Source organism: Chelonoidis abingdonii, chromosome 5, assembly GCF_003597395.2.
Source record: "Chelonoidis abingdonii isolate Lonesome George chromosome 5, CheloAbing_2.0, whole genome shotgun sequence".
NCBI lineage: Eukaryota > Metazoa > Chordata > Testudines > Testudinidae > Chelonoidis > Chelonoidis abingdonii.
The window spans coordinates 100,500,087-100,526,011 of NC_133773.1; the positions used below are offsets into that span (position 1 = coordinate 100,500,087).

The following is a 25,925-nucleotide window of genomic DNA, read 5'->3' on the forward strand; positions in this document are numbered from 1 at the left end:
ACAGATAGGGCTCTCGTGGCCTGGGGCTCGGGCTGTCAATCCTGGTTTGGTTAATACGGAGGGACAGATAATGGAGGCTCGGATAAACAGAATTCTATAGTATATGTTTTTACATCTTGTGAAAAAAATAAAGATTCTGTATAAAAATGCAAATTCTGCATTTTTCCATCGCAAACGGATTTCTGGGATCCCTGCTCATAAGCAAACTAGAGAAATGCGGTCTAGATGGAATTACTATAAGATGGGTGCATAATTGGGTGAAAGCCTGTACTCAAAGAGTAGATACCAATGGTTCGTTGTTAAAATAAGAGGACAGATGTAGTGGGATCCTGCAGAGGTCAATCCTGGGTCCAGTACTATTCCACATTTTCCATTAATGATTTGGATGACAGAATGGAGAACATGCTTATAAAATTAGCTAATGATACTAAGCTGGGAGGGGATGCAAGTACTTTGGAGGACAGAACTATGATTCAAAATGACCTTGACAAATTAAAAATTGTTCTGAATTCAACACAATGAAATTCAATAAAGGTAAGTACAAAGTAGTACACTTAAGGAGGAAAAATCAACTGCAAAACTATAAATTGGGGAATAATTGCCTAGATAGTAGTACTGCTGAAAAGGATCTGGGGGATATAGAGGATCAGAAACTGAATGTGAATCAGGGATGTAATGAAGTTTCAAAAAAGGCTAATATCATTTTGGGGTGTATTAACAAGGGCATTGTATGTAAGGGTACGTCTACACTGCACGATTATTTCGAATTAGCTTAAACCGATATTACAAAACAGATCTAATAAAATCGGTTTAGCGCGTCCACAGTGGGATCCCGAAATCGATTGTTTGCGTCCATGGTCCAAAGCTACCATCGATTTCAGGAGCGGTGCACTGTGGGTAGCTGTTCCTCAGCTATCCCATAGTTCCCACTTCCGTGTTGAGAGCACAGTGCCTGATGGGGCAGAAAACACTGCCCCGGGTGGTGCTGGGTACAGCCTCACCCCTCCCTTTGTGAAGGCAGCAGACAACCCTTTGGCGCCTTTTTCGCGGAGTGCATTGAGCAAACGCCATAGCACAGCAATCTTTCCCTTTTTTTTTTCACGTGGTGGTGGGGGGAAATAAACTGAGGAGCTGTTCCCTGAACCACGCCAGACACTGTGTTTGAACCTACAGACATTGGGAGCTCAGCCAAGAATGCAAATAATTTTCAGAGACTGCTGTGGACTGTGGGATAGCTGGAGTCCTCAGTACCCCCTCCCTCCCTTCATGAGCGTCCATTTGAGTCTCTGGCTTCCCGTTACGCTTGTCACACAGCGCTGTGTATCCTGGAGTTTTTTATTCAAACGCTTTGGCATTTCGTGTTCTGTAACGGAGCTGGATACAACAGATTTGTCTCCCCATACAGCGATCAGACCTAGTATCTCCCGTACGGTCTATGCTGGAGCTCTTTTTCGATTTCAAACTGCATCGCCAGCCGTGCTGATCAGAGCTCCACGCTGGGCAAGCAGGAAATGTAATTCAAAAGTTCGCGGGGCTTTTCCTGTTTACCTGCCCGCTGCATCCGAGTTCAGATTGCTGTCCAGAGCGGTCAGTGCTGCACTCTGGGATGCCGCCCGGAGGCCAATAACGTCGATTTCCGTCCACATGAACCCTAATCCGAGTTATCACTATCGAATTTAGCGCTACTCCTCTCGTTTGGGAGGAGTTCCGAAATCGATTTAAGGAGCCGTTTAACTCGATATTAATGACGACGTCGTGTGAACGGATACAGCGTTAAATCAGTATATCGGCCATTAAACCGATTTAAAGTCGCAGTGTAGACCTGGCCTAAGACACAGGGGGTAACTGTCCTGCTCTATTCGGAACTCATGAGGCCTCAGCTGAGTACTGTGTTCAGTTATGGGCACCATGCTTTAAGGAAAGATGTGGAGAAATTAGAGAGAGAATCTAGAAGACAACAACAAAAATGATAAAAAGTTTAGAAAACCTGACCTATGAGGAAAGGTTAAAAAAACTGGGCATGTTTAGTCTTGATAAAAGATTATTGAGGGTGACTGAATAACAGTCTTCCAATGTGTTACAGTCTGTTACAAAGAGAACAATGATCAATTGTTCTCTATGTCCACTGAAGGTAGGACAGGAAGTAATAGACTTAATCTGCAGCAAGGCAGATTCAGGTTAAATATTAGGGAAAATGTTCTAACTAGAAGGGTAGTTAAGATCTGGAATAGGCTTCCAAGGGAGGTTGTGGATTTCCCATCACTGGAGGTTTTTAAGAAGAAGTTGGACTAACAACTGTCAGGGATGGTCTATGTTTACTTTGTCCTACCTCAGCACAGGGGGCTGGAGTAGATGACCTGTCAAAGACCCTTTCAACACTACAGTTCTATTATTCTATTTGAGGGATCCATTTCCAAGATACTATAAACACATTCTACATTATCCACTACAGAAGATCACAGATGTTAGTTGCTTACAAAATATGGTTGGAAATGTACTCTCAGTCTACATATACTCACATAAGCCTCCATATAATAAATATATTCCATAATACCAAACAGATCGATCACTCCAATCCTAATCATAAAAATAATCCATGCCACCAACATCCCACTCTATAAGTACAAAATGAAGACCTAGGGTATTTACATATATAGAACTATACTCCTTTTAAAAACTTTATTACACATTTAATAGCTAGTATATAAAAATCTATACTGTACACCCAGTAGCATATTTCTAGTACAGAAGAAAACAAGAGGAAAAAGTTAAGGTTGGTGGACAGCTATAATCTAGTGGACTAATAGTGTATCATATAGAAATGAAGAAATGGCTGATTCCCTTAACTTTTCACTTCTAAAATTCTTAACCTTGTGTAAATAAAAAATGTTGAATTTTCGTTAATTTGGGGGGGGGGGGGGAGGGAAGGGGGAATTTGAACAGTTCTGGTTAGGAGGAGTTAGCCAGCCTCCACTGTTTTGTTTTGGTTTTTTTTCAAAAGTTAAGATTGGAATTGTGTAACAAAGTTTTTTATTTAGGAACATAGAGAAAGTAAGTCTTACCCATAACCTTCCCCCTGACAAGGATCTTCATTCCAATCAGCATTTTCTGATTTGTTTGGGATAGCAGAATTCAAGATTGAGTTAACAGTAAGGCAACGTTCATAATGCTCCAACATTCTTTTGATCTTTTCTTTAGATATACCATGAATGTTTCGCCTAGAGATTAAAACATGAAAAAAGTAACATTCCAGATTTTAAAGAATCAAACAAAACAGACTGAAATATGGAATGATTTCTCTTCATGCTGTTATATTTCTAGTTTTGCTTATAATAAACCTAAGAATAAGGCTAAAATATGTTTTTCTTAAACAGCTTTCTGGGATGTTGTAAACCAGATGCTTGGTGTTTCACCTTCTGTTAGGAGGAAGGGAGCCAAACTGTATAAAGGAGATTCTGCCTACAAGAGTCCTCCTCCTGCAGGCTATACTCATTTGAGAACTTCTCAGAGTGGGAAGAAAACATATTTGCCTACTCTGATCTCCTTGCTTCTAGCCATTTGTCAGTATATCTTATCCCTCTGAGGAGGATTTGCACTGACTTTATTAGGTCTCAGAAAGCAATTTGCTTGGCAACGACCTGAGCTAGGGTATGCAAATCCTGGCCAGAGTGGCAAGCAGAGGGGAACTGGTGTTGAGGGGAGGAGAGAAAATCCCAAGTAAGCCCTAGCAGCAAGAAATGATGATACCCACCACTCCATGGAAGGAAAGTAACTCACAGCTGTTCTAGAAGGATCCCAATAAGCACCCACCATCTGAGAGCTGCATCAGCTATGTGTTCAACCCAGATGGTAATGCCTAGGAAAAGGTATAACCAAGCTTCCACTGGTGGTTCAGCAGAGCTTGTCCCCAGGAGCTTGTTCTGCTCACTTCAGGACATGACTGCTACTCTAGTGCATAAGGTAGGAGGGACATTTGAAATTAGGAAGGCTAACAGCAGAATAGATCACTCAATGCAAGGACAGACCCCGGGGTCCTATTGGATCTATCATTGTGCCTGGATTTCCAAGAGATATTTTAGGGATGAATATACATTTGCACAGCTTTCTGAAGATTTAAAGTGTCATATAAATGACAAAGGTGCCTTTCTGGGTGCTAGCTAATTTCTTTTGAAACTGGATACAAAAACAAACAAAACAAAACAATTAAAGGAATTTCTCAAACTCTGCACAGACATCATAAAGTTGTAAGCAGAACAGTTAAAATAAAAAGTTAGGTGTTTGTTCAATTGTTAACAAGGGGCTTACTGATGTATTGGAGCCTCAATGGCCATTGTCAAAGTAAAAAAAAAAAGTTATTTTAAAGAGAATAAATGAAAGGTGAAGCAGCTTACTTCTATGTCTTCTACAGTATTTTTACCTTTCAAGCTCTTTTGGTTTAAACTTCCACCAAGTATCAGGCTCTCGGAACATTACTTTGTATTTGTACTGCTGAGACTGAATAAAAATACAAATAGAATACAAAATACATCAGTGATGTCATATTTCCATGAAAAAGCACACAATGTACAAAACAGACACATATCACGTTCCCATCTTACAAAACAAGCTAAGCATTCCAAAAATACACTAACCATGTACCAGGTTTCATTTGTGGTTACACAGATAGGGATTTTTCAAAGCAGTCTAGGTTACTTAGATACAGTATCTTCCCTTAAAATTAATGAAATGTATCTCACATCTCAATCACAGTGTCTACATGACAGAGCTAATTTAGTTTTGTCCAAGCAACATTCTGAAAAATCTCACTATTTTAAGAACCATCTCTTTCCTTTTTTTCAACTTTTTCTTATTTCAGTTAGCTGCAAGCATGGAGCCCTTTCTCTTTCTAGTATACTATGTGGTATTTTCTCAAGGCAAAAACAAATCTGCTTTAAATCTAGACAAGAGAAATCACTTGGGAGGTGACTGTCACCCATTTCTAACCTCAGGACCATTCCTATTGTCCTGGAGATATATCAAAGCACTTTCCTGGAACCTGAAGTCTTTTCCTTGTACTTTCACGCAGTATGCAACACTACCAAGAAGATAGCCATGAACTGATGGCACTCAAAAGTACCTTTTTAAAACCTTCCACAATTAACATTGTAGCTATGACCAGGTATAAAATTAGACTCCATTCATAAAAAGAATCTAAAACAAGTCCCACCTTTCACCAGTCCATCACACATGCTAAGGGCTGGACTTGATGACCTCTCGAAGTCCCTTCCATCTCTACATTTCTATGATTCTATGCAGCAAAGGTAGAATATTTTTTACTAACCACTTCAATCCTGTGTTCATCTCATTTGAGGAAAGAAGTGCTTTTATATGTACAACGGTATTTATGTATAGAGAAATCCCGAGGAGAACTATTTTTTTATTTTTTAAGTTAATTTACTGTGCTGAAAAGTACCAATCTGACAGTTAAGTTAAGACTTGGTTAAGTCCTCTATCAACAAAACCAGTTATAATACAGAAAATGGCAGCAGAAGGTTCTAACACTTTCCCACTGATGTGCCTAAACCCAGACTAGGATGAAAACCTCTAGGAATAAGAAAGTAGATCAATCCTCATCCCAATTCAACTCTCAGTCTCTTGGCTGAGGCTGCCAACAAAGTTGACAATTAGTTCTAATTTGAGGGTCTGGTTTGGTTTGTCCGCAATACTGACATGGATGACTTTTAAAAGTAGGCTTCAACACCATATCACAAGTGGGAGTTCCAAACAAAGAGACAATTTCCACTCCTTGGTATTCTTTTTAACAAGCATAAGTGGGCTTCCTTAATATAAGGATTTAAAAGTACCTTTTAAATATAAAGTATCTTACAAACATTGTGATGAATGGAACAATGGAAAATAAGGAAGTTTTAATCAGAATATCTACCCTGGATCTGAGAAACCTCCCCAGAAAATGTTCGGTTGGAAAATTCTTGACCAGCTCTAGTACTGGATCCTGTAAAATAGTTCACTAAGTTAAGTTACTTTAAAAACTAAATAAAATCTAAGTAGTAAAATGTGTGTGTGACGTTATTGACAAAACTATGACTGTATAGATCATTGTTGCAACAAAGGTCTTATAGTTGCACCAAATCTTGTACAAAGGAGGTCAAGTAAGGTGTCTATAGAAAGGTTGTACTTTGCTGGTTATGATTATGCTGTCTGTATGTGTGTATCATTTTTGTATTTGAAGTTATGCATATAGGCTATGTACTTGTATCTCAATGTGTTTGATTCTAAGTAGCATCAGTGAAGCATTTGGTCAGCTTCTAGAGAAAGGACTATTCTGAGTAAGTGCCAAATCAAGAAACACTTAACTGACAAAGGACTTTGGGAGACGCAAATCCACATCTGAGGTTTCCTGGGAACATTCAAACTAACATGTAAACAATGGCATTGGACATTCATGGACACGTGACTTGCCCAGGTGGCTAAAAACTCCATCTTGTTGCTGTGATTTTGCACAGAACAAAGGGGTTTCCGCCCACAAGAGAGAATATAAAAGGCCCTGGAAGCCTCTGCATTTTGTCTTCAGCTGGATCAAGAGATAGCCTCTCCACCCCAAAGAGATGCCTGAAAGAAACTGCCTGAAAGAAACTGGAACAAAAGAAACTGGAACAAAAGATACGGGGGAGTGAGTGATGGCTGGACCCAGGCCATAAGTGACAATGTTGGTCTGAAAAGGATTGGGCCCAGACTAGGAAGGAGTCTAGTCTGTGAAAGAAGCTCACTGGAACATATCTGAGGGTGAGATTTATCTATATTCAGTTTCCTACTGTATTAGACTTAGACTTGCATGTTTTGTTTTATTTTGCATGGTGATTTACTTTGGTCTGTCTGTTATAACTTGGAACCACTTAAATCCTACTTTTTATGCTTATACTTAATAAAATCACTTTTGCTTATTAATTAACCCAGAGTAAGTAATTAATACCTGGGGGAGCAAACAGTTGTGCATCTCTCTCTATCAGTGTTATAGAGGGCAGACAGTCTATGAGTTTACCCTGTATAAGCTTTATACAGAGTAAAACAGATTATTCAGGGTTTAGGCTCCCAAAAAGACTGAATACTGAGTGCTGGGAAAGTCCCTATTAACTAAGAAGCTGACTGAAATGTCTAACTCAGCAAGACAGGAGTGGAGGGAAGCCTGTTCTGGCAGGGGGGTTTGTTCTCAGTGGTATCCCAACACATCTACTGACTGTCTTGAGGGAGTTCCTGTGACCCAGCCCGTCACAGCGTGTTCCCATGCATAGCACCCTTAGAAAAAAAAAAAAGACCACTTTTTGTTAAAAGCCTAAAAATGTATACCGGTTTGAAATTATTGACCTAAGTATTCAGAATTAGTCTCCAAATATAGAAGGACCAGAAGAGTACTGTGAATTTCTGCCATTCCTAAGACCTGGTCTACGCTAGCAAATTAGGTAAGCATAATTATGCAGCTCAGGAAAAATTCACAGTAAAATAAGCAGATAAAACACTCAGACCTACACAAAGCAGAATATTTAATTATATGGTACCGTTTTCACACATTTTTTTTATTGTGAGCTTGATCCAACTCTTGTTGAACGCAAACAGAAGCTGGACTGAGCCCCGTAACCACACTTTAAAATATTCTCAGGTTAGTTACCAATCTCTTTTCACATTGCTCAAATTATACTAACCAAAGCAACGTAAGGCTTCATCTCCCATGCCTGTATGTTTGTGTTGTCTATTATTATAGGAGAGATTCTCTTTTCAAATGCTTCTTTGGCTGAAAGACAAACAAGTATAAAAGAACAAGGTATGGTTAATTTCTTGATAATAAAAATTGACATCTAACGTTAATTTTAATTTTTTTTTAAAATACACCATGTTTAACCAGTTGACAAAATAACTATTTTTGGAGTCTGATCTCTCTGCCACCCAAGCACATTTTTTATTTAAATTCACCACCCTCCAAACATAAAAACTACAATTATATTGTATTACACATTGAAATAATACATGTATGATAATAAAGGAATGGAAATGCAGATGTATAATACACCAATATGACTAATCAGTAAATTATACTAAAAACTACATGATCACCTTCAAGTGGACTTCTTTGTTGCATACAAAATTCTTGGCTTTATAACAGTCTTAAGATAAGTCCACTCTGTAAACTGTATAAAATATGAAAAATAAAAAAGTGTAGTTTTTTTTTTTACACACAATAATAAAATGTTTATCAGTTGCTTTAAAAAAAATAACAAAAGGCAGTATTAAAGTAGCCTGCACAACCAGAGTTGCTGTTAAGTGTGTACTTTTCCTATAAACTCATTTTTTGAATAGGTTTAGAACATACCTGCAAAAATGTCACCATATGTAAAATTTAGCATATAAAAGCTTGAAAATAATTGTTTAGTGAAGAGTTTCAGGAGGAGAAACAGAAAAAAATCTTTTTTTGGTGAAAATCGCCATTTACTGGTTTCCTCTATTTTTGGTTGTTTCCTAACTTTTGTCAATAATGTAGTGCTCTGTAAGGAACATTAGTTCAAAGGCAGGGAAAAGATCTGGATAAGTGCCATATGTGTAACACATCCAATGTCATGGATAGCATCTGAGTGCAAATAATGATTATTGATCTTAATCTTGGAAGGAATCCTCCCGAGAGCTAGCACAGATTACCACCTGATAAGTAGAACTAATGCAACATATATACCCTGATATAATTCCAGGAGAAAATAATCCTTCAACGCTGAATTGGACATTTGTTAGCAAACAGCACATTAGATAGGCCATTCTGGAGTCTAGGATCCTATTTTTGTCAATATTATTTAAAATTTATACCTCTAAAAGGTGATTAAAGCTCATCCCATGGTGCAATTACAGGAAAGCCTGCTTTTATAATAGCTTTCAGCAATCTGCAAAGCAACTGAGCTAATCCCCTATATAGTTCTTACCTTGTTTCCTGTTCCACTCATGTGCTTCTCCTAAGCAATTTGCATCATATTGATATTGTCCATTTTTGTAAAAGTAATCATCAGTACTAAGAATGATTCCACTTGGGTTATCCTCAAGCAAAGCCCTGTGAAATATCACAAAGATAAAACAATACATTTTTCCAATTTCTGTCCCCTTTTATCAACAATATATGTGAACCAAATATTAACTCCTTTAGGGTTTACATAAGGTATACAACAGAGCTCTAAGTGATCTAAGCCTCAGCTTCTAAAAAGCAGTTTTCATTCCTATCAAGGCTGCCTCAACCCTACTTTCTTTCACTGCAGAAAAATTAAGTTTCATGTAGTCTACTGTGTGCAGATTTTTTGAACAAGACCTTTCAAACTGAAGTCTTCTGTTCTCTTTATGGATATTAAAGATCCTGTAGCACTTTCTGTGAAAAAGGGACAGTGCTTTAGGTGCTTTCAAAATTTCTTCTTGTGCCATGTGCAGAGTGCTATACATGGTTTATCCACTGGTGGACACCCATCGACCTGGCAGACACCCTCCAAACCAGTAATAGATACATCTCAATGACAGGTTTACTGACTCCTGCACACACATCTTGATTCATTCCCAGGGACACAGGGAGCAAATGCATCTGAGGGAAGGTTCAGCCCCAGAGAGAGGGTAGGTGACAATATAACTGTCACCCTCTAATGGGGAGGTTATAGGCATTTGGTCCATATGAAAGCAGCTGCTGGGAAACGCCCTAGGGTATGTGGTTCCTCCAGATCCTTCTGCTGAGGAGCAGAGGGGAGGTTTTGGAGGGACGAATAGGAGGGGGTAGAGAAGGATAAAGCCTCCATGTTGATGGTCTTATACCTCTGCAAACCCTGGGAATTCACAGATTTTGGAAGCAGAATGCCCCTATTTCTTTTAGGCAGCAGTGGAGTGGCGGAACCCCATGCCCTGCTGGAAGATTGAGCATGTAACTCATATCCCAAGTATTCTGTGCAGGAGAATATTGTGCTAGGGATGACAAGACCCTCAAATATTTTTAATGGAAGGAGACAGTTAAAGTAATTGAAAAAAATTGATAATAGTTTGGAGTAAAAACATATCTAAGAAGAGTGGGGAAGACACTTCAAGAATTCATACTATAGAGTAAGAGAAAAGAAATTAAAGACTAACTTGACAGAAAAAATGCAAGAGGAAAAATATAATTTTAAAAAATACCTAATAATAATAATAGAAAAATAAATATCTGTATATAATGACATGCTTCTGCATCAATAGTCCCACACAAAGTTTTATTTGCATAACTGGCAGTATGACATTTCTCCAGAAGTCTGAAATTGATTACTAGATGTATATTAAAAGTCTAACTATCAAAAAGCTTTCTGGGAGTTGCCCAGAAAACAAAGGACTGGATTCTCAAGTTCACTATACACTACTTATTTGGTTTAATATGAACGTAAAAACAGGCCAGAGATTACACAGAATTCTGCCAGGGGGAATGTCAGCAATTGTAAACCTGTCAGACCTGACATATTCTCAGCTAAACCCATCCCTGATGCCATGTGGAGGTGGGGGCATGTCACAACTGGCCCAGGGACAGGAGGGGCATGGTGGAGCTGAGCTCTATTTACCCGATCTTCTGCTGGCATAAGCTCCATTATGGAGCTTGTACCAGTGACAGATATTAAGAGTAGGCCCCCAATTGCTCTAACCTCCACCAGCAACAGCTGGCCAAGGATCAGGAAGATGCAACTGGCTCAGCTCCCTGCAATTATCGATGTCCATTATGTCTCAGTACAGCTTGGACATGATGATGAATTGGGACTTAAATCAGGCCATTTGCAAACACCAGAAAACTATTTTTTGTTGTTGCTTTCTCTTGTTAATAAATCCTACAATAAAACTGTTAAGTCAGTAGTCCCCAAACTTTTTTGTCCATGACACTCTGGGAGCTACAGTCAGGAGACGGGGCCAGGCTACAGTCAAAGCTGGGGGCCATGGTCGGGAGTGGTACCAGTGCTGCAGCTGTGGCCTCAGCTGGGAGCAGGGCCACAGCTAGGGTGCAGGGCGCTGTCGAGGCTGCAAGCCAGGGACTGCAACTGAGAGCAGGTCAGTAACTGGGAGCTACAGTTGATGACCAAGGCCGGACCTGCAGGCTGGGGCCAGAGTGGACCTGAGTGGCGCTCCCTCCCCACCCCGTGAGGGCTGGCCTAGGCCCCACCAAGCTTCCACCAAACATTCCTTCACACACCTCAGTTTGGGGACCACTGCGTTAAGTGATTTCTCTTATAAACACATAATATAAACAAACATTCTACCTTGCCAAAAAGGATTTTCCTGATCCTGGAACCCCTCTGAGAAGAACAAGTACTTGACCTACAAGATGTGTCTTTTTTCTCATCACCGGACAAACAGGTGGTTGGTGTACTTGAGAGAGATTCATTTTTTGGATTCCATCTTGATTTCCCCATACCTTCGGAGATGCGTTGCTATCCCAGACATGTGAAACCACTGGAGGAGGAAAAGGCATTCTTTTGCCATGCGTCCTGCAGTCTGAAACAGGCCTCCATTGTCCCGGACTGATAGCTACTGGAATTACAAAGCTGTGACTTCCACCTGATGGATAAAACACAGGAGCCATTGGATTCCAAGGAGGCTGTGGAGGGTGCTGTGTTGGTGGAAAAAAATGTAAATTCCATCCCTGCTGAACATCTGCAAGTTGTGGCGATTTGAAACTGGATCCTTCAAGAGATTCAAACACTTCAGGGAGAGAAATGCTTTTTTGGCTACTACACACAGCCATTACACCGTCCTGTTGTTCAAGGCATTTTGAGCTGGAATTTCCACTAGCTGTTGTACCAGCTTCTCCAAGTCCCTGGAAGAAATGACCAGAAGTATTCAAACTTCCATGGTCTGAAACAATATTCTGTGATTGATTAAGATTCCTACAAGCCACTTCCGAGTTTGCTGGTTTAATGACTTCTGGAGCATTGTCAGTATTAATTTCTGGCAGACTAGATCTTACTGATACTTGTGCAAAAATGTCCATGTCAGCTGATGAACTATCCTTTGTCTGAATGCTAGATTTACTTACAGCTGGCTGAGAAGATTTGTGACCCTCTGAGATTAACATAGAGGAGAAGTTTTCTAACTTCTCATTTTCTGTCTCTGCTTGCTGCAGAGAAAGCAGGACATTAAACTCTAAACTGGATTTTTCACTCTCAGGAAATTCATTAATGCCATTAGAATTACTCTGGTCCAATGTCACAGGCTGCTTTCCTGTGATTTTGTCATTTGTGGAATCATACAATTTGTCTCTCAGACTGTATTTCTCAAAAGCAGTTTGTATCAAGGGATCTAGCTCTTCAGTCAGCTGAATATCAGGTGACGAGATCTTTTCTGATTCTTCTGATTCTTCTTTAAAGTTCACAATATCTTCTTTTGCACAACTTTCACCCACTATTTCATTTGCAACAGAGCTTTGCTGGTTAACAAGAGATAGAGATGATGCTATTGAATCAAAACCTGAGACTTTTGAAGATATTACTCCCTTAGCAGCTGTGGAAAGTTCTAGCAGACAATCCATAGCATTTTCAACTGTTAAATAAGATAAAGAAAATAAATCAAAGCAAATGATCATGGTAAGGAATAAAGCCTAATTTTAATTCAATTTAAATAACTTTTTACAATGTATAATTCAAGAAATATTATTTATATCAAACCCTGAATTTCAGAGATAGTAAACAGAAACTTTACCAAATAATTTGCTAACACACTCTTCCTCCGACCTTTACAACAAATGTTGCTCACTGGGGACAAGACCAAACTGAATCTGCACACACTTCACTACAAAAGCATAATATGCAAAAAAGTAAATAAACTGTGAAGCTAAATTTAACTCTGGGTACGAAGAAAAAGATTACACAGATTGATTAAATGGAATAGTTGTTTCTAGTCTATACAACACAGGAGAAATAGGATTAAACAAATTGAAATAGCCACTAAAAGGAGAATTGTAGAGGTACAAGTTAAAAAAAAAGATAGGCACAGAAACCTTTTTTTTTTTTTTTTTATTATAGTCAGGGCTAGTTAAAAGCGTTAATGACAAAAAAAATTGGGGGCAAGGGGATGTGGGAGTCTTAAGAGGACTCAAATAAGCTGGAACTTTTCTGTTTATTCCAGAGAGCTACATAGAAAGAAATTGCACACTAAAAAAAACAAACAAAAAAAGGTTTTTTTCTAAAGTCCAGCTCTTTCAACACAGCTGGGTAGATCTTCCCTTTAATTAGAGAATCTTGCTAGCCTTTCCTCCTTGTTTATTACAGCAACTACCAATCCATTAAAAAGTGAAAGTGATAAGTTTCCCTTTTTGAATCTGTTCACAGAAGGAAGATGATAAAATAATAACCAAAAACCAACCCTCCATGCGAAAGACAACAAAATGAATCTACTGAGAAGAGAAACAGACTTTTTGTCTCCTCTTCCATCTTATTTGCTCCCTCAGAGTACTTGGCCAGGCCTATCTGAAAACACATCCAGACAAAATGTGTATAGAGAAACACAACAAGGAATATATTGAAGGACAGGAAAGACACTGGAGGTGTTTAAAAAAAAAACCCACACATGCACACACGCACAAACAGCGCAGACTTAAAGACAAGCAAAGGGAAATCTTTAATACTTCAATCATTGGTCTAAAATCCATTTTTTTTGCTAACATTTTGTTTATGAAGCATGCTTCCTTCAGTAAGTCACACAAGTGACCTGCGTGCGTGGGTGTTATTGGTTTTTATTTTTAAAGGATTATCTTTGTCGATAGATTCTTTTGAATAAAACATGCAACTGTTACACTTTACATATCTACCAAAATTATTGCAAATGACAATTCCCTTAGTGGGTATATTAATAACCCAATGTATTCTCAGTCAATCTCAAGATAAATCTATTATTTTACCACGCATTTTTTAAAAAACAAATTTTTAAAGAACATTTTTAATTGGTGAAGATATCCACTTGAATTTAGAAAGGGGTAAGAATCATATAGCTAAATGGCATGAAAAGTCTGTTAAATTATAAACTTTGTAAATGTCTGCACTTAACATTAAAAATAGTATTTAGGTTAGGTAACAATACAGTAACTCCTCACTTCACGTTGTAGTTAAGTTCCTGAAAAATGCGACTTTACGCGAAATGATGTTAACCGAATCCAATTTCCCCATAAGAATGGATGTAAATGGGGGGAGGGGGATAACTAGCTTTCAGATATTTCACACGACATTTCATTCTTTCCCTTTCTTGGCAATATGCCTGGTAAAATCCCACTTTGTGTGTATTCATTATATATATAGCTAAAAATACTTCTGTATTTGACATCCCTACCCCAAAATAACTCCTCCTGGACTTGCACTCTGCATTTTCGCCCATTACCTATGTGTCAAGTGCCAGTGAACTTGTATTTAGAACAGAGGTAGGCAACCTATGGCATGTGTGCTGAATGCAGCACACAAGCTGATTTTCAGTGGCCTGGCCACCGGTCTAGGGGTTCTGCAGTTTAATTTAATTTTAAATGAAGCATCTTAAACATTTTGAAAACCTTATTTATTTTACATACAACAAGTGTTTAGTTATATATTACAGACTTATAGAAAGAGACCTTCTAAAAACGTTAAAATGTATTACTGGCACGTGAAACCTTAAATTACAGTGAATAAATGAAGACTCGCCACACTACTTCTTACAACCGCATCTGCTCTAACCCCTCAGACAGAGACCAACACCTACAAAATCTCCACCAAGCATTCTCAAAACTACAATACCCCACGAGAATAAGGAAACAGATCACAGAGCAGACGTTACCCAGAAGCCTCCTACTGCAAGACAAACCAAAGAAAGAAACCAACAGACTCCACCGGCCATCACATACAGCCCCAGCTAAAACCCCTCCAACGCATCATCAGGGATCTACAACCCATCCTGGACAATGATCCCACACTTCCACAGGCCTTGGGTGGCAGGCCAATCCTCGCCCACAGACAACCTGCCACCTGAAACGTATCTCACCAGCAACTGCACACCGCACCATAGTAACTCCAGCTCAGGAACCAATCCATGCAACAAACCTCGATGCCAATCTGCCACATATCTACACCAGCGACACCATCACAGGACCTAACCAGATCAGCCACACCATCACCGGTTCATTCACCTGCACGTCCACCAATGTAATAACGCCGTCATATGCCAGCAATGCCCCTCTGCTATGTACATCGGCCAAACTGGACAGTCTCTACGGAAAAGAAAAAATGGACACAAATCAAACATTAGGAATGGCAACATACAAAAACCTGTAGGAGAGCACTTCAACCTCCCTGGCCACACTATAGCAGACCTTAAGATGGCCATCCTGCAGCAAAAAACAGACTTCAAGAGAAACTGCTGAGTTCAGTTCATCTGCAAATTGACACCATCAGCTCAGGACTGAACAAAGACTGTGAATGGCTTGCCAACTACAGAACCAGTTTCTCCTCTCTTGGTTTTCACACCTCAGCTGCTAGAACAGGGCCTCATCCTCCCTGATTGAACTAACCTCGTTATCTCTAGTTTGCTTGCTAGCATATATATACCTGCCCCTGGAAACTTCCACTACATGCATCTGACGAAGTGGGTATTCACCCACGAAAGCTCATGCTCCAAAACGTCTGTTAGTCTATAAGGTGCCACAGGATTCTCTGCTGCTTTTACTTCTTAAACGCTGCCGACCCCTGATTTAGGATAATAATGGAAATAGATAAGTGACACACAAAAATAGAAGAGATCTACCAGAAAGAGTGAAAGAGGCTAAGGAATTTGAGATAATGGAAACCCCAAAGGAATATGAGAGAAGGAAATCAGTCCAAGGAAGCCTGCTGAAGATTCCAGTGCAAAACACAGATAAATGCATCCTGCATGAGCTGGGCTGCAGGGAAGTGATCAGTGATGCTGGCACAAAATGGGAGTTTAAAAACAAAACCCAAAACACAGAGCTACAGGTACAATACACTCAGGTTAGTAAAATCATAAGAGATTGATATGTAGCATACACCCATACAGAATGTGGGACAGTCTTGTGCAGTGGTTAAAGCTCAGAAATGTCAGTCAGGAAAGCAGGGTTCTCTTCTCAATCACTGTCTTGCTGTATGGTTTACGGCAAGCCACCTAACTTCATTAAGTAAAACATATTACTACTTACCATCATCACAAAAACGTTATGAATCTGAGAATCCTACATGGGAAGTTAGGGACCAGATTTCCAATTTTATAGGGACAATCCCAATATTCCAGGCGTTGTCTTATATAGGCGTCTATTGCTCACAACCCCTGTCCTAATTTTTCACACTTGCTATCTGGTCACTCTAATGCAGAGGTCAGCAACCTTTCAGAAGTGGCGTGCCAAGTCTTCATTTATTCATTCTGATTTAAGGTTTTGCATGCCAGTAATACATTTTAACACTTTTAGAAGGTCTCTTTCTATAAATCTATAATAAATAACTAAATTATTGTTGTATGTAAAGTAAATAAGGTTTTTAAAATGGTTTAAGAAGCTTCATTTAAAATTAAATTAAAATGCAGAGTCCCCCGGACCGGTGGCCAGGCCCTGGGCAGTGTGAGTGCCACTGAAAATCAGCTTGAGTGCCGCCTTTGGCACGCATGCCATAGGTTGCCTACTCCTGCTCTAATGGGAAGTGCTATAAAATTCCTAAGTATTATGACTCATTGTAATGGGGTGTTTGCTACTCATTGCTTGATGGCGTCTCCTTGTGGCTCATCTAGGGAATTAGCTCACCACCATCCATGTTCCATCCGGCAGTTGCTCAGCCTACTGCCAGTCACTCGTTCTGTGGCCCCTCTCTCACTGGTCAGGAGCTGCAATTCATCTCCTTCATTGCTTAGCCCTCCAGCCAAGTCACAATTATCCTCCCCTTCCAGGGTCTCACCAGTCTCTCTCCACAGTCTCAGGCAGTCCTCATAGCCACTGCAGCAAGTGCGCCACTCCCGCAGTGGTTGTAGGGGAATCTGGGCCCGCCCTCTGCACTGGGTTCCAACCAAAGAGCCCCTGAACCAGCAGTTCAGGTCTATTCTCTCAGCCCTTATTGCTCCTTCCCTGGACTGTTTCCCACACTCCTAGTACAGGCTCTTACTCTGCTCCCCTGTATCAGGGAGCATGACTGTAGGCTTCCTCACTGCAACCTGATGCCAGCTTCCTGGCTTTACAGAAGCCCCACCTGCTTCTGTCCAGGAGAGCTTCATCCCCGGTTAAGCCTCATCGCATCCCAGCTCCTCTTTGGGTGCAGCCAATGGTTAGTTGACCTCTCTTGCCTATATTGACCCCTCCAGGACTAATGTGTGGTGAACACCCCCTTCACACACATGTATTCATTAAAAGTTAAATTCTGACCTCTAAAAACAGTGGAGTCCATCGGAGCTGCACTCCTTATCTGAGAGCAGAATTTGCCTATGAAATCCAACTGTTAACATAACAAATGTTTTATTTACCTTTAAAATCACATTCAGACAGCACCATATAAACCACGCTAGCATCCAGGTCAGAAAACATTTCTGACATGTTGTTTAAGAGCTCTTCCTGATTGACACTGTAAATTGCTCGTGACACTGACACATCTCCTGAAGGCGGTACCAGTCCTTCACCAGAAGCAGCCATTCTCTCCGAATCCACGACTTTCCTGGAGGGACTCTCACTCAGATTTTTCCTTTTCTTTGGCATTCTGTTATTCAGAACAAGTTTCCTTTCTGTTTTATTTTGCCCATATGATGTTGATTTTGTCAGGTTCAGAGAAAACAAGGCAAGATACCTTTCATCTCTCCGATGGCCACATTACCAATAGCAGACCTAGAAAGAGAATGGAGAAATGTTTAAAAATAGGCAACTGAATTTCCACTGCATTAACTCTTAACTATTTAAAGGTCTGAAAAGTTTTTTATTTTATATTTTTGAGAGGGGGGTTGCTTTTCTGTTTTTCCAGGGGATGGGAAGGAAGAGCTTCTATTTTTATTTTTAAAATTTTTTACACTAGATATTCAGGTCCTGTCTAAACAGAAGAACTAGTGAAATGGTATTACAAGATCCAAGAAAGTGAAAGTTAAGTTAGTGAAAGGGGAAGGACTATTTAATCAGTTTTAAACCCTTTTTTGTTAACACATTTAATTTCCACGACCAATCATCATTTTGGGGAAATGTGCCCTTTGTTAAAGATGTAGCACCCTCACTTCCTCTATTAAGGTGTTAGAGATCACAATAAACATCTCCAAGATCTTCCAAAGGTCTTCCAGCAAAATCAGGAAAGATTAAACTTAACATTTCTGATATTTCTAAAGATAAAAACAAGCAGAAAGAAGTCTTGTTAAAAGCCTTTCAGGTGCTTATACATCATGAAGTGAAAAAGTGCAGAAGCTCTTTTAAAAAAAATTATTTGACTTTCAGGTGGCAAAATGAACTAGCACTTTGTGTCACACTAATTATTATACCAAGCTAATATGGAAAGCAATTAGTTATCTATATATAGCCAGTATATGTATACACTGAGACTGCTTTTTCTTTATAATGCAGAACTTCAAAGTTTTATTGTTGTGCGTTCAAACTGATAGCAGCAGAAAACACTATAAACTCAGTTTAACAACTTTACAAAGAACTATGTACAGGCAGTTACTAAATTTTCTATTTGATATGGTTTAGTTAACCTGATAATTAGATTAATTTTATATTTACCCACTTTATTCTAATCTGACTTGTTTACACTTTTGCTTATTTATTTAGTTTAGTTAATAAAATTGGAAACCTGTCTGGTTTACATATTTTTCCCTAGATGTCAAGATTATGGACCTGAGAAACTCTGAGGTAGATGGAAGAAACAACTCTGTGAAGGATCTAACAGTGGCCCACAGAAGTATCCCACAGTTAGTTCTCCTATAGCTGGTGCTCAAACCAGAACACAGTCACCTTTTGAAGGAAAGTTCACTTACATACTAAGCACTTCTTTCAATACGCATAGTATTTTTTTAATAAATGGAAGCTATATTTTCAAATGATTTCACATCTCCCATGTTGGCTATAACATTGAATCAGAATGCAGTATCATCAATGAAAAATAAACATTTGAAAGTAAACTACAGTAACTCCTCACTTAACGTTCTAGTTATGTTCCTGAAAAATGCGACTTTAAGCAAAACAATGTTAAGCGAATCCAATTTCCCCATAAGAATGTAAATGTAAATGGAGTGGGGAGGGACGGGGGGTTAGGTTCCAGGGAAATTTTTTTCACCAGACAAAAGACTATATATATATATATATATATATATATATACACACACACACATATATACACACACACACACACACACACACACACAGATATACATAGTATAAATTTTAAACAATTTAATACTGTACACAGCAATGATGATTGTGAAGCTTGATTGAGGTGGTAAAGTCAGAGGGTGGCAGAAGGTGGAATATTTCCCAGGGAATGCCTTACTGCTAAATGATGAACTAGCACTCAGCTGAGCCCTCAAAGGTTAACACATTGTTGTTAATGTAGCCTCACACTCTACAAGGCAGCATAATGGAGGGAAGGAAGACATCATGACCCCACTCTAAGTACATGGCCTTTTAAAGTAGATCAGCAAGTTGATACAGCAGCTGCTGCCAGCAAGCTCCCTCCGACAGTCAGTCGTGTCTCCCCTGCTCTGTGAAGAAGTGGAGGGGAGGGGACACTCTGACATTAGCAGCCATCTTTTCCCGCCCTCCCCCACACAGCAAGCAGGAGGCTCCCGGGAGCAACTCCACGGCAGAAGGCAGGAGCAGCACAAGGTAGTGGGGGGACGGACAGCTGAACTGCCCGGCAATTGATAGCCTGCTGGGCGGCTGCTGCACAGAGAACTTAGGGGAACGAGGAGCTGATGGGCGGCTGCCAGTCCACCCTGGTTCAGAGCCCCCACCAACTAGCTCCAGCGGGCTGCTCTTTCTGCAAGCAGTAGACAAAGCAGGGAGCTGCCAAACAACGTTATAAGGGAGCATTACACAATTTTAAGCAAGTATGTTCCCTAACTGATCAGCAATGAAACGACGTTAAATGGGACCACTTTAAATGAGGAGTTACAGACACGCCCCAGGTTACGCAAACCCGACTTACGCAAATCTACACTTACGGAAAAAGTTCCGTAAGCTAGAAATAGGAAGGTTTTTTGTTTGTTTTGGGTTTTTTGGGGGGGATGAAGGGGGCGGGGTGCAAAATTGTCGGGTATACATTTCCAACTTACACAAAATTCGAGTTATGCAAGCGGTTCCAGAATGGAATGCTTGCGTAAGTCGGGGAGCATCTGTACTGTACTTCTACTAAGGAAAGAAACCTTTGAAATGAGCTAAGCTGATTATATCAAGCTTATACATACAACCCACACACCCCCCACCAACATTAGAGGCAATATTTTAAAAATAAATCCAGTATTACTCATTAATGATATTCAGAAGTCTATGCAGAGCATACAACTGCCTAGCATCAAATTCTTATAAGTTCTTCACAAATACTTTAGAAGTGGCATCTCTAATGTCTAATCATTGTGAGTTTAGCTGTGCCTGATAAGCAAAACCCTGCCTTGGTGGTGGGATGCAGCCAGGGCTGTCCCTAGACATTGTGGTGCCATACACAGCCCCCCAGCGGGGGTGTTGGCCCCAGGCCTCCGCAGGAGGGGGGTTGGGGGGAGGATGCTGCACCCAGGGTTTGTGGGGGGGCAGGAGCAGGCTTGGGGGCAAGTGGGAAACTGCCCCCTCAGCACGAGCCAGCGGAGCGCAGCAGGTTGGGGCCGGGTTGCTCCATTTTCTGCCACCTGGTGATTGCATGGTGGGCCCAACTGCACACTCACAGGGTGGCGGGAAGTGGAGTGACACGGCCCCAGCCCACTCTGCTCCCCTGGCTCGCAGCCTTGGGACTTCGAAGGCAGGGGGGAACCGCCTCCCAGCACGAGCCGGTGGTGCGGCTGGGAGCTGGCAGAGTGAAGTGAGCTGGGGCCGTGACGCTCCACTTCCTGCCTCCCCGTGAGTGCATGGGCACGCTCGACCCCTGCTGAATCCCCCTGGAGGTAGCTCAGTTGAAGGGGTGGAGTAGAGGTGGGGCTAGGACAGAGCAGGGGTGGGAAGAGGTAGGGCAGAGCAGGGGCTTTGGAGAACGGGGTGGGGGTAGAGGCAGCTTTCCTGGCTGACTCAGCTGGCCGGGAAATCAGGCTGGCCCCTGGAGCAGTAAGCAGCTGCGTAGGGCACCAGGAAATTTGGGGCAATTTGGTGCCCCAGATTTCCTGGTGCCCTATGCAGCTGCGTAGTTTGTGTATGAGTAAGGACGGCTCTGGGTGCAGCACCGCCTTTGGAGCTCCCGGAGGGATTGTGCCCATAACTCCCTGACATCCAGGGAGAGTGCATTCTGTACATTAATCCTTAGGATGGTGCAGTGTGCTTCCCTCTGGCCAGCTCTGCTGATCAGCTGTGGAGAATTACTGCCATGGCAGAAGCTCCTCTCTGCCCCTTTTGGTATGGTTTCAACCTCTGCGCAGAAAGCAGTCCCTGTACACAGAAGAGTGCAGATATTGCAACTTTATCTGGAGAGAAGGTGATCTCTCTTTTCCACTCCACCAAGTGCCCTGGCAAGATCCAGTCACCAATAGGTCCTATATATAAGAAGTAGTGCTCTGAAAGCATTTTATTTATGTTGAATATAGTGGTAATTCAAAAAAGTGAAGTCAGCCTAGGCAAATAGTAATGGGCGTTTCAATCATCAAAACAAGAGGAAACTGAAAAAAAATCAGACTTGCGCACAAAGGTTGGCATGTCATTGAAAATGGAGTATTTAAAGAAGGAATAACAAATGTAGGCCATGCTACCACAGAGCCAGGAACAGAGTTAATGAAACAATGCATAAATTCAGCTTAAATGCAGTTCCACCTTAGAAAAGCGTGCACTCTTAGCGTGGTGCATTGTGCTTAGAACATGGTTTCTAGTAACACAAATTGAGAATATTACCTGCTGCATTTTTAAGCCACCCTCTGCTTATACTAACCCAATTTATTACTCTGAAACACACCTTTGCTTTTTTTGCAGTTCCTATTTTGCTATATCCAGGAGCTCTTTTATATTCTAAGAATAACCCAAAAAGCTGCCAGTTGCAGTGAGTGGTAGGGTTGGCATCTCTAGTCTGCTAAGAGTGCTGCATGCTGCTTGAACAGCCAGGAATAGCTATTGGAGAATTTCCCTTCTGTAGGGGATCCTTTGCCAGTGGAAACAATTCCACCACCTCCTGTGCCAGCAGCTCCTCCTCCACCAGTGTAAGAGGAAGGAGGGGTGTTCTAGGGGGAGAGACATGATGGATCACAGATCCCCTATGACTCATCTTCAACTGATGTAAGGTCTATGACTTTACATCAGCCCTGCTGTTCTAACTTGCTCTGTGATTTCACTGCTGTCCACTCCAGAGCTGCACCTGGCTCCCTGCAGCTGCCTCTCTTTACTCTCATCCAGGCTAAGGATAACTGCTTAGGTACTGTGATTTGAAAAGCCATCTTACTTTTCAGAAAATGCCCATTTCTTAATGAGCTGATTTTATGAATAGAAGAGTTATTAAGAAAGCAATTTCCAGAAAAGTGGACTCTGCACACCCACTCACATGTGTACTTGAATCATCTTCTGGGAGAATATTTAATTCCAAGAAATGTGTGTTCATGAAGCAGTTATCAGGGAAGAGGTATGTGTGAAAACAGTGAAGTTAAGACTGTGCCAGAGGAGCACAGTTCTTTATCAATGCTGAAATAAAACAGCTGCTTACTCTACCTGGATATGTGTACAATGGAGGTACCTAGAATTAAACCTTGAGCAGAGTATATTACAGCCTCTGGCTAACTAGTTAGAAATCAATTTCTGTATGTTCAGCATAGCCCTAGCCTTCACTGCATCTACATAAGCATGCTGTTACTGCCCCATCTTACTCTAGGTGAAAGAACTCCCATCCAGAGCTCAGTACAGGGCCTTAAATACAGATTGATTCATGTTATGTTACCTGGAACCTACAATTAAGGCTGTCCCTCGGGTCTCTATACTGAAGTGCAATTGGAAATTATGTTATTTGTCCACTACATGATACCAGCAGACCAGGTTCCACCTCATGTCAAAGCCCTCATGCCTCAGCTGAATACTGATAATTACACAGCTGATCAGTTTGGATCACCTCTACATTTGTATTGTTAAAATAGGTATTAGAATGATAAGAACGTAGCTAGTGTTAGACTTTACTGAATGCTTGTGAGTTGTTGCATGCATTAATTTCACTTATAATATTTGTATTCCTTATTGTAATGTAATATTTGAGTGCTTGCATTGTAAGCCTCAACAACTGTATAAATCACCAGACAGGAGAGAGACATTAACTCATGTGAAATGCTGATCATCAACAGAAGGTGTTCCTGCCTTACAAGGAAGGCTCATCAACATTAAAGAGGACAAAAGATTTATTGTTTACTTGCCCTCCTCCATGAAGATGGGTCTTGTAAGTGAATTCCTCCCATCAGCTAAGTTTTGAGCTAGAAGCAGAAGAGGGGAAGAGAATAAATACATTAGCTCTTCACTTAATGTTGTAGCTATGTTCCTGAAAAATGCGACTTTAAGCAAAACGATGTTAAGCAAATCCAATTTCCCCATAAGAATGAATGTAAAAGAGGGGGTTATGATCCAGGGAAATTTTTTTCACCAGACAAAAGACTATATTATATACATACACATACACACACAGTATAAGTTTTAAACAAACAATTTAATACTGGTACACAGCAATGATGATTGTGAAGCTTGGTTGAAGTGGAAGACTCAGAGTGAATATTTCCCAAGGAATGCCTTACTGCTAAATGAACTAGCAATTGACTGAGCCCTCAAGGGTTAACTCTCACACTCTACAAGGCAGCAGGAATGGAGGGAGAGGAGACAGCATCCAGGGGCGGCTCTAGGGATTTTGCCGCCCCAAGCACGGCAGACAGGCTGCCTCCGGTGATTTGCCTGCGGACGGTCCACTGGTCCCGCAGCTTCGGCGGACCTCCCACGAGGTCCGCCGAAGCTGCAGGATCAGCGGACCATCCGCAGGCACGCCTGCAGGAGGTCCACCAAAGCCGCGAGACCAGCGGCGCCGGCAGAGTGTCCCCCATGGCTTGGTGTGCTGGGGCCTGGAGCCACCCCTGACAGCATCCCAGACAGAGAGATACACCCTGTGAGAGAGACAGAGAGATGCGCATTTCCCCTTTAAGTATGCTGACCCTACTTTTAAGTATACTGCCTTGTTAATTAAATCAGCTTGCTGAGACTGCAGCTGCTGCCAACAAGCTTCCTCCCTCCTGAGCCCTGTCATGTGTCCCCCCTGCTCTATGAAAGATGGGGTAAGTGGGGTGCAGAAGCAGGGGGACACCCTAACATTAGCTCCCTTCTTCCGTCTCTCCACCCCCCGCCTTCCGCACAGCAAGCAGGAGTCTCATAGAGCAGCTCCAAGACAGAGGGCAGGAGCAGCACACGGCAGGTGGAGGGAAAGCTGAACTGTCAGCAATTGATAGCCTGCTGGGCAGCTGCTGCACAGGGAACTTAGGGGAGCAGTGAGCTGATGAGGGGGGCTGCCAGTCCACTCTGGTTCCAAACCCCCACCAGCTAGCTGCAATGAGCTGCTCTTCCTGGAAGCAGTGGACAAAGCAGGCAGTTGCCAAACGAGGTTAGAAGGGAGCATTTTACAACTTTAAATGAGCATGTTCCCTAATTGATCAGCAACATAACAATGAAACAATGTTAACCGGATGACTTTAAGTGAGGAGTTACTGTATCCCTAAGAAGGAACTGCATCTCTGTGCTGCCTGGAGTGATGGGGGAAGAGGAGTAAAGTTTTCTAAACATAAGCAAGCGATGCCTAGCTCAGTCGTTCTCAAACTTTTGTACTGGTGACCCCTTTCACATAGCTAGCCTCTGAGTGTGATCCCCCCGCTTATGAATTAAAAACACTTGAATATATTTAACACCATTATAAATGCTGGAGGCAAAGTAGGGTTTGGAGTAGAGGCTGACAGCTCACAACCCCCCATGTAATAACCTCATGACCCCCTGAGGGGTCCTGACCCCAGTTTGAGAACCCCTGACCTAGCTGTTTAGCCTGGGTTAGCCCTAAAGGACATATAGAGCTTGCTTATTATAGAATTCTATTACCTTTTTAATCCTTAAGATTGTAACTCATTTGTGTATATATGTTTACCTGCTTTAACTTTGCAAATAACTCATTTCCTTTTTAGTAAATCTTTAGATAGTTTATTACAGGATTGGCTACCAGCATTGTCTTTGGTGTGAGATCTAAAGTGCAACTGACTTGGGTAGGTAATTGGCCCTGAGAGTAACCTGAATATTGCTGTGCTCCTTGGTGTAAGGGACCATCGATCACAAAGGTAGACTTAACTGTGTGGGAAGACAGATCAGACCACCCCAGGGAACTGTCTGTGACTCCATGTTAAGGCTATTATAGTGCCTGAGGAGATTACACTTGAAAATTGGTTGGTAATATCAAAGTATAGAAATCACAGCCAATTTGGGGTTTGTGCCCTGGTTCCTAACTGTCCGCCCTAAGGTTGGTACTCACGTTCATGAGTCACTGCAAGACAGTGACACACACTAATTCATCAAAAAAAAGATTTGAATTACTCAGAAAATGAGTATCTGGTGAATGTTTCTTTACAAAGGTTCAAGACATGCACCTGAAGTGAGTAATCCCTTTGTCCTATCAGTAGTATGCATTTGCCTCTTAATTTTAGCCTCATGATTTATGCAGAGTCTGAATGATTTTGTGCTTAATAACAAAAGTGTAGTATACTGTAGACATGTGCAGGGCTAATATTTTCTGAGTACACGTTTGATA

At 41.2% G+C, this 25,925-nt stretch overlaps 1 protein-coding gene across 6 annotated transcripts in view; it reads right to left on the reverse strand.

Moving 5' to 3' along the window:
• The window catches only part of N4BP2 (NEDD4 binding protein 2), a 72,392-nt gene that overhangs the window by 28,079 nt on the left and 18,388 nt on the right, over positions 1-25,925 (reverse strand). For 3 of the 6 annotated variants that reach the window (XM_075066508.1, XM_075066509.1, XM_075066506.1), the window contains 7 exons: positions 17,494-17,848; positions 11,280-12,558; positions 8,961-9,085; positions 7,698-7,786; positions 5,924-5,992; positions 4,418-4,494; positions 3,063-3,218 (listed from right to left, as the gene is read on the reverse strand). In XM_075066508.1, coding sequence (XP_074922609.1) covers positions 3,063-3,218; positions 4,418-4,494; positions 5,924-5,992; positions 7,698-7,786; positions 8,961-9,085; positions 11,280-12,558; positions 17,494-17,722 — 2,024 coding nt within the window. In that variant the 5' untranslated portion in view covers positions 17,723-17,848. Of the gene's footprint in view, positions 1-3,062; positions 3,219-4,417; positions 4,495-5,923; positions 5,993-7,697; positions 7,787-8,960; positions 9,086-11,279; positions 12,559-17,493; positions 17,849-23,517; positions 23,575-25,925 lie in introns of all 6 variants that reach the window. The other 3 variants (XM_032781908.2, XM_032781907.2, XM_075066507.1) reach the window with 2 other exon arrangements.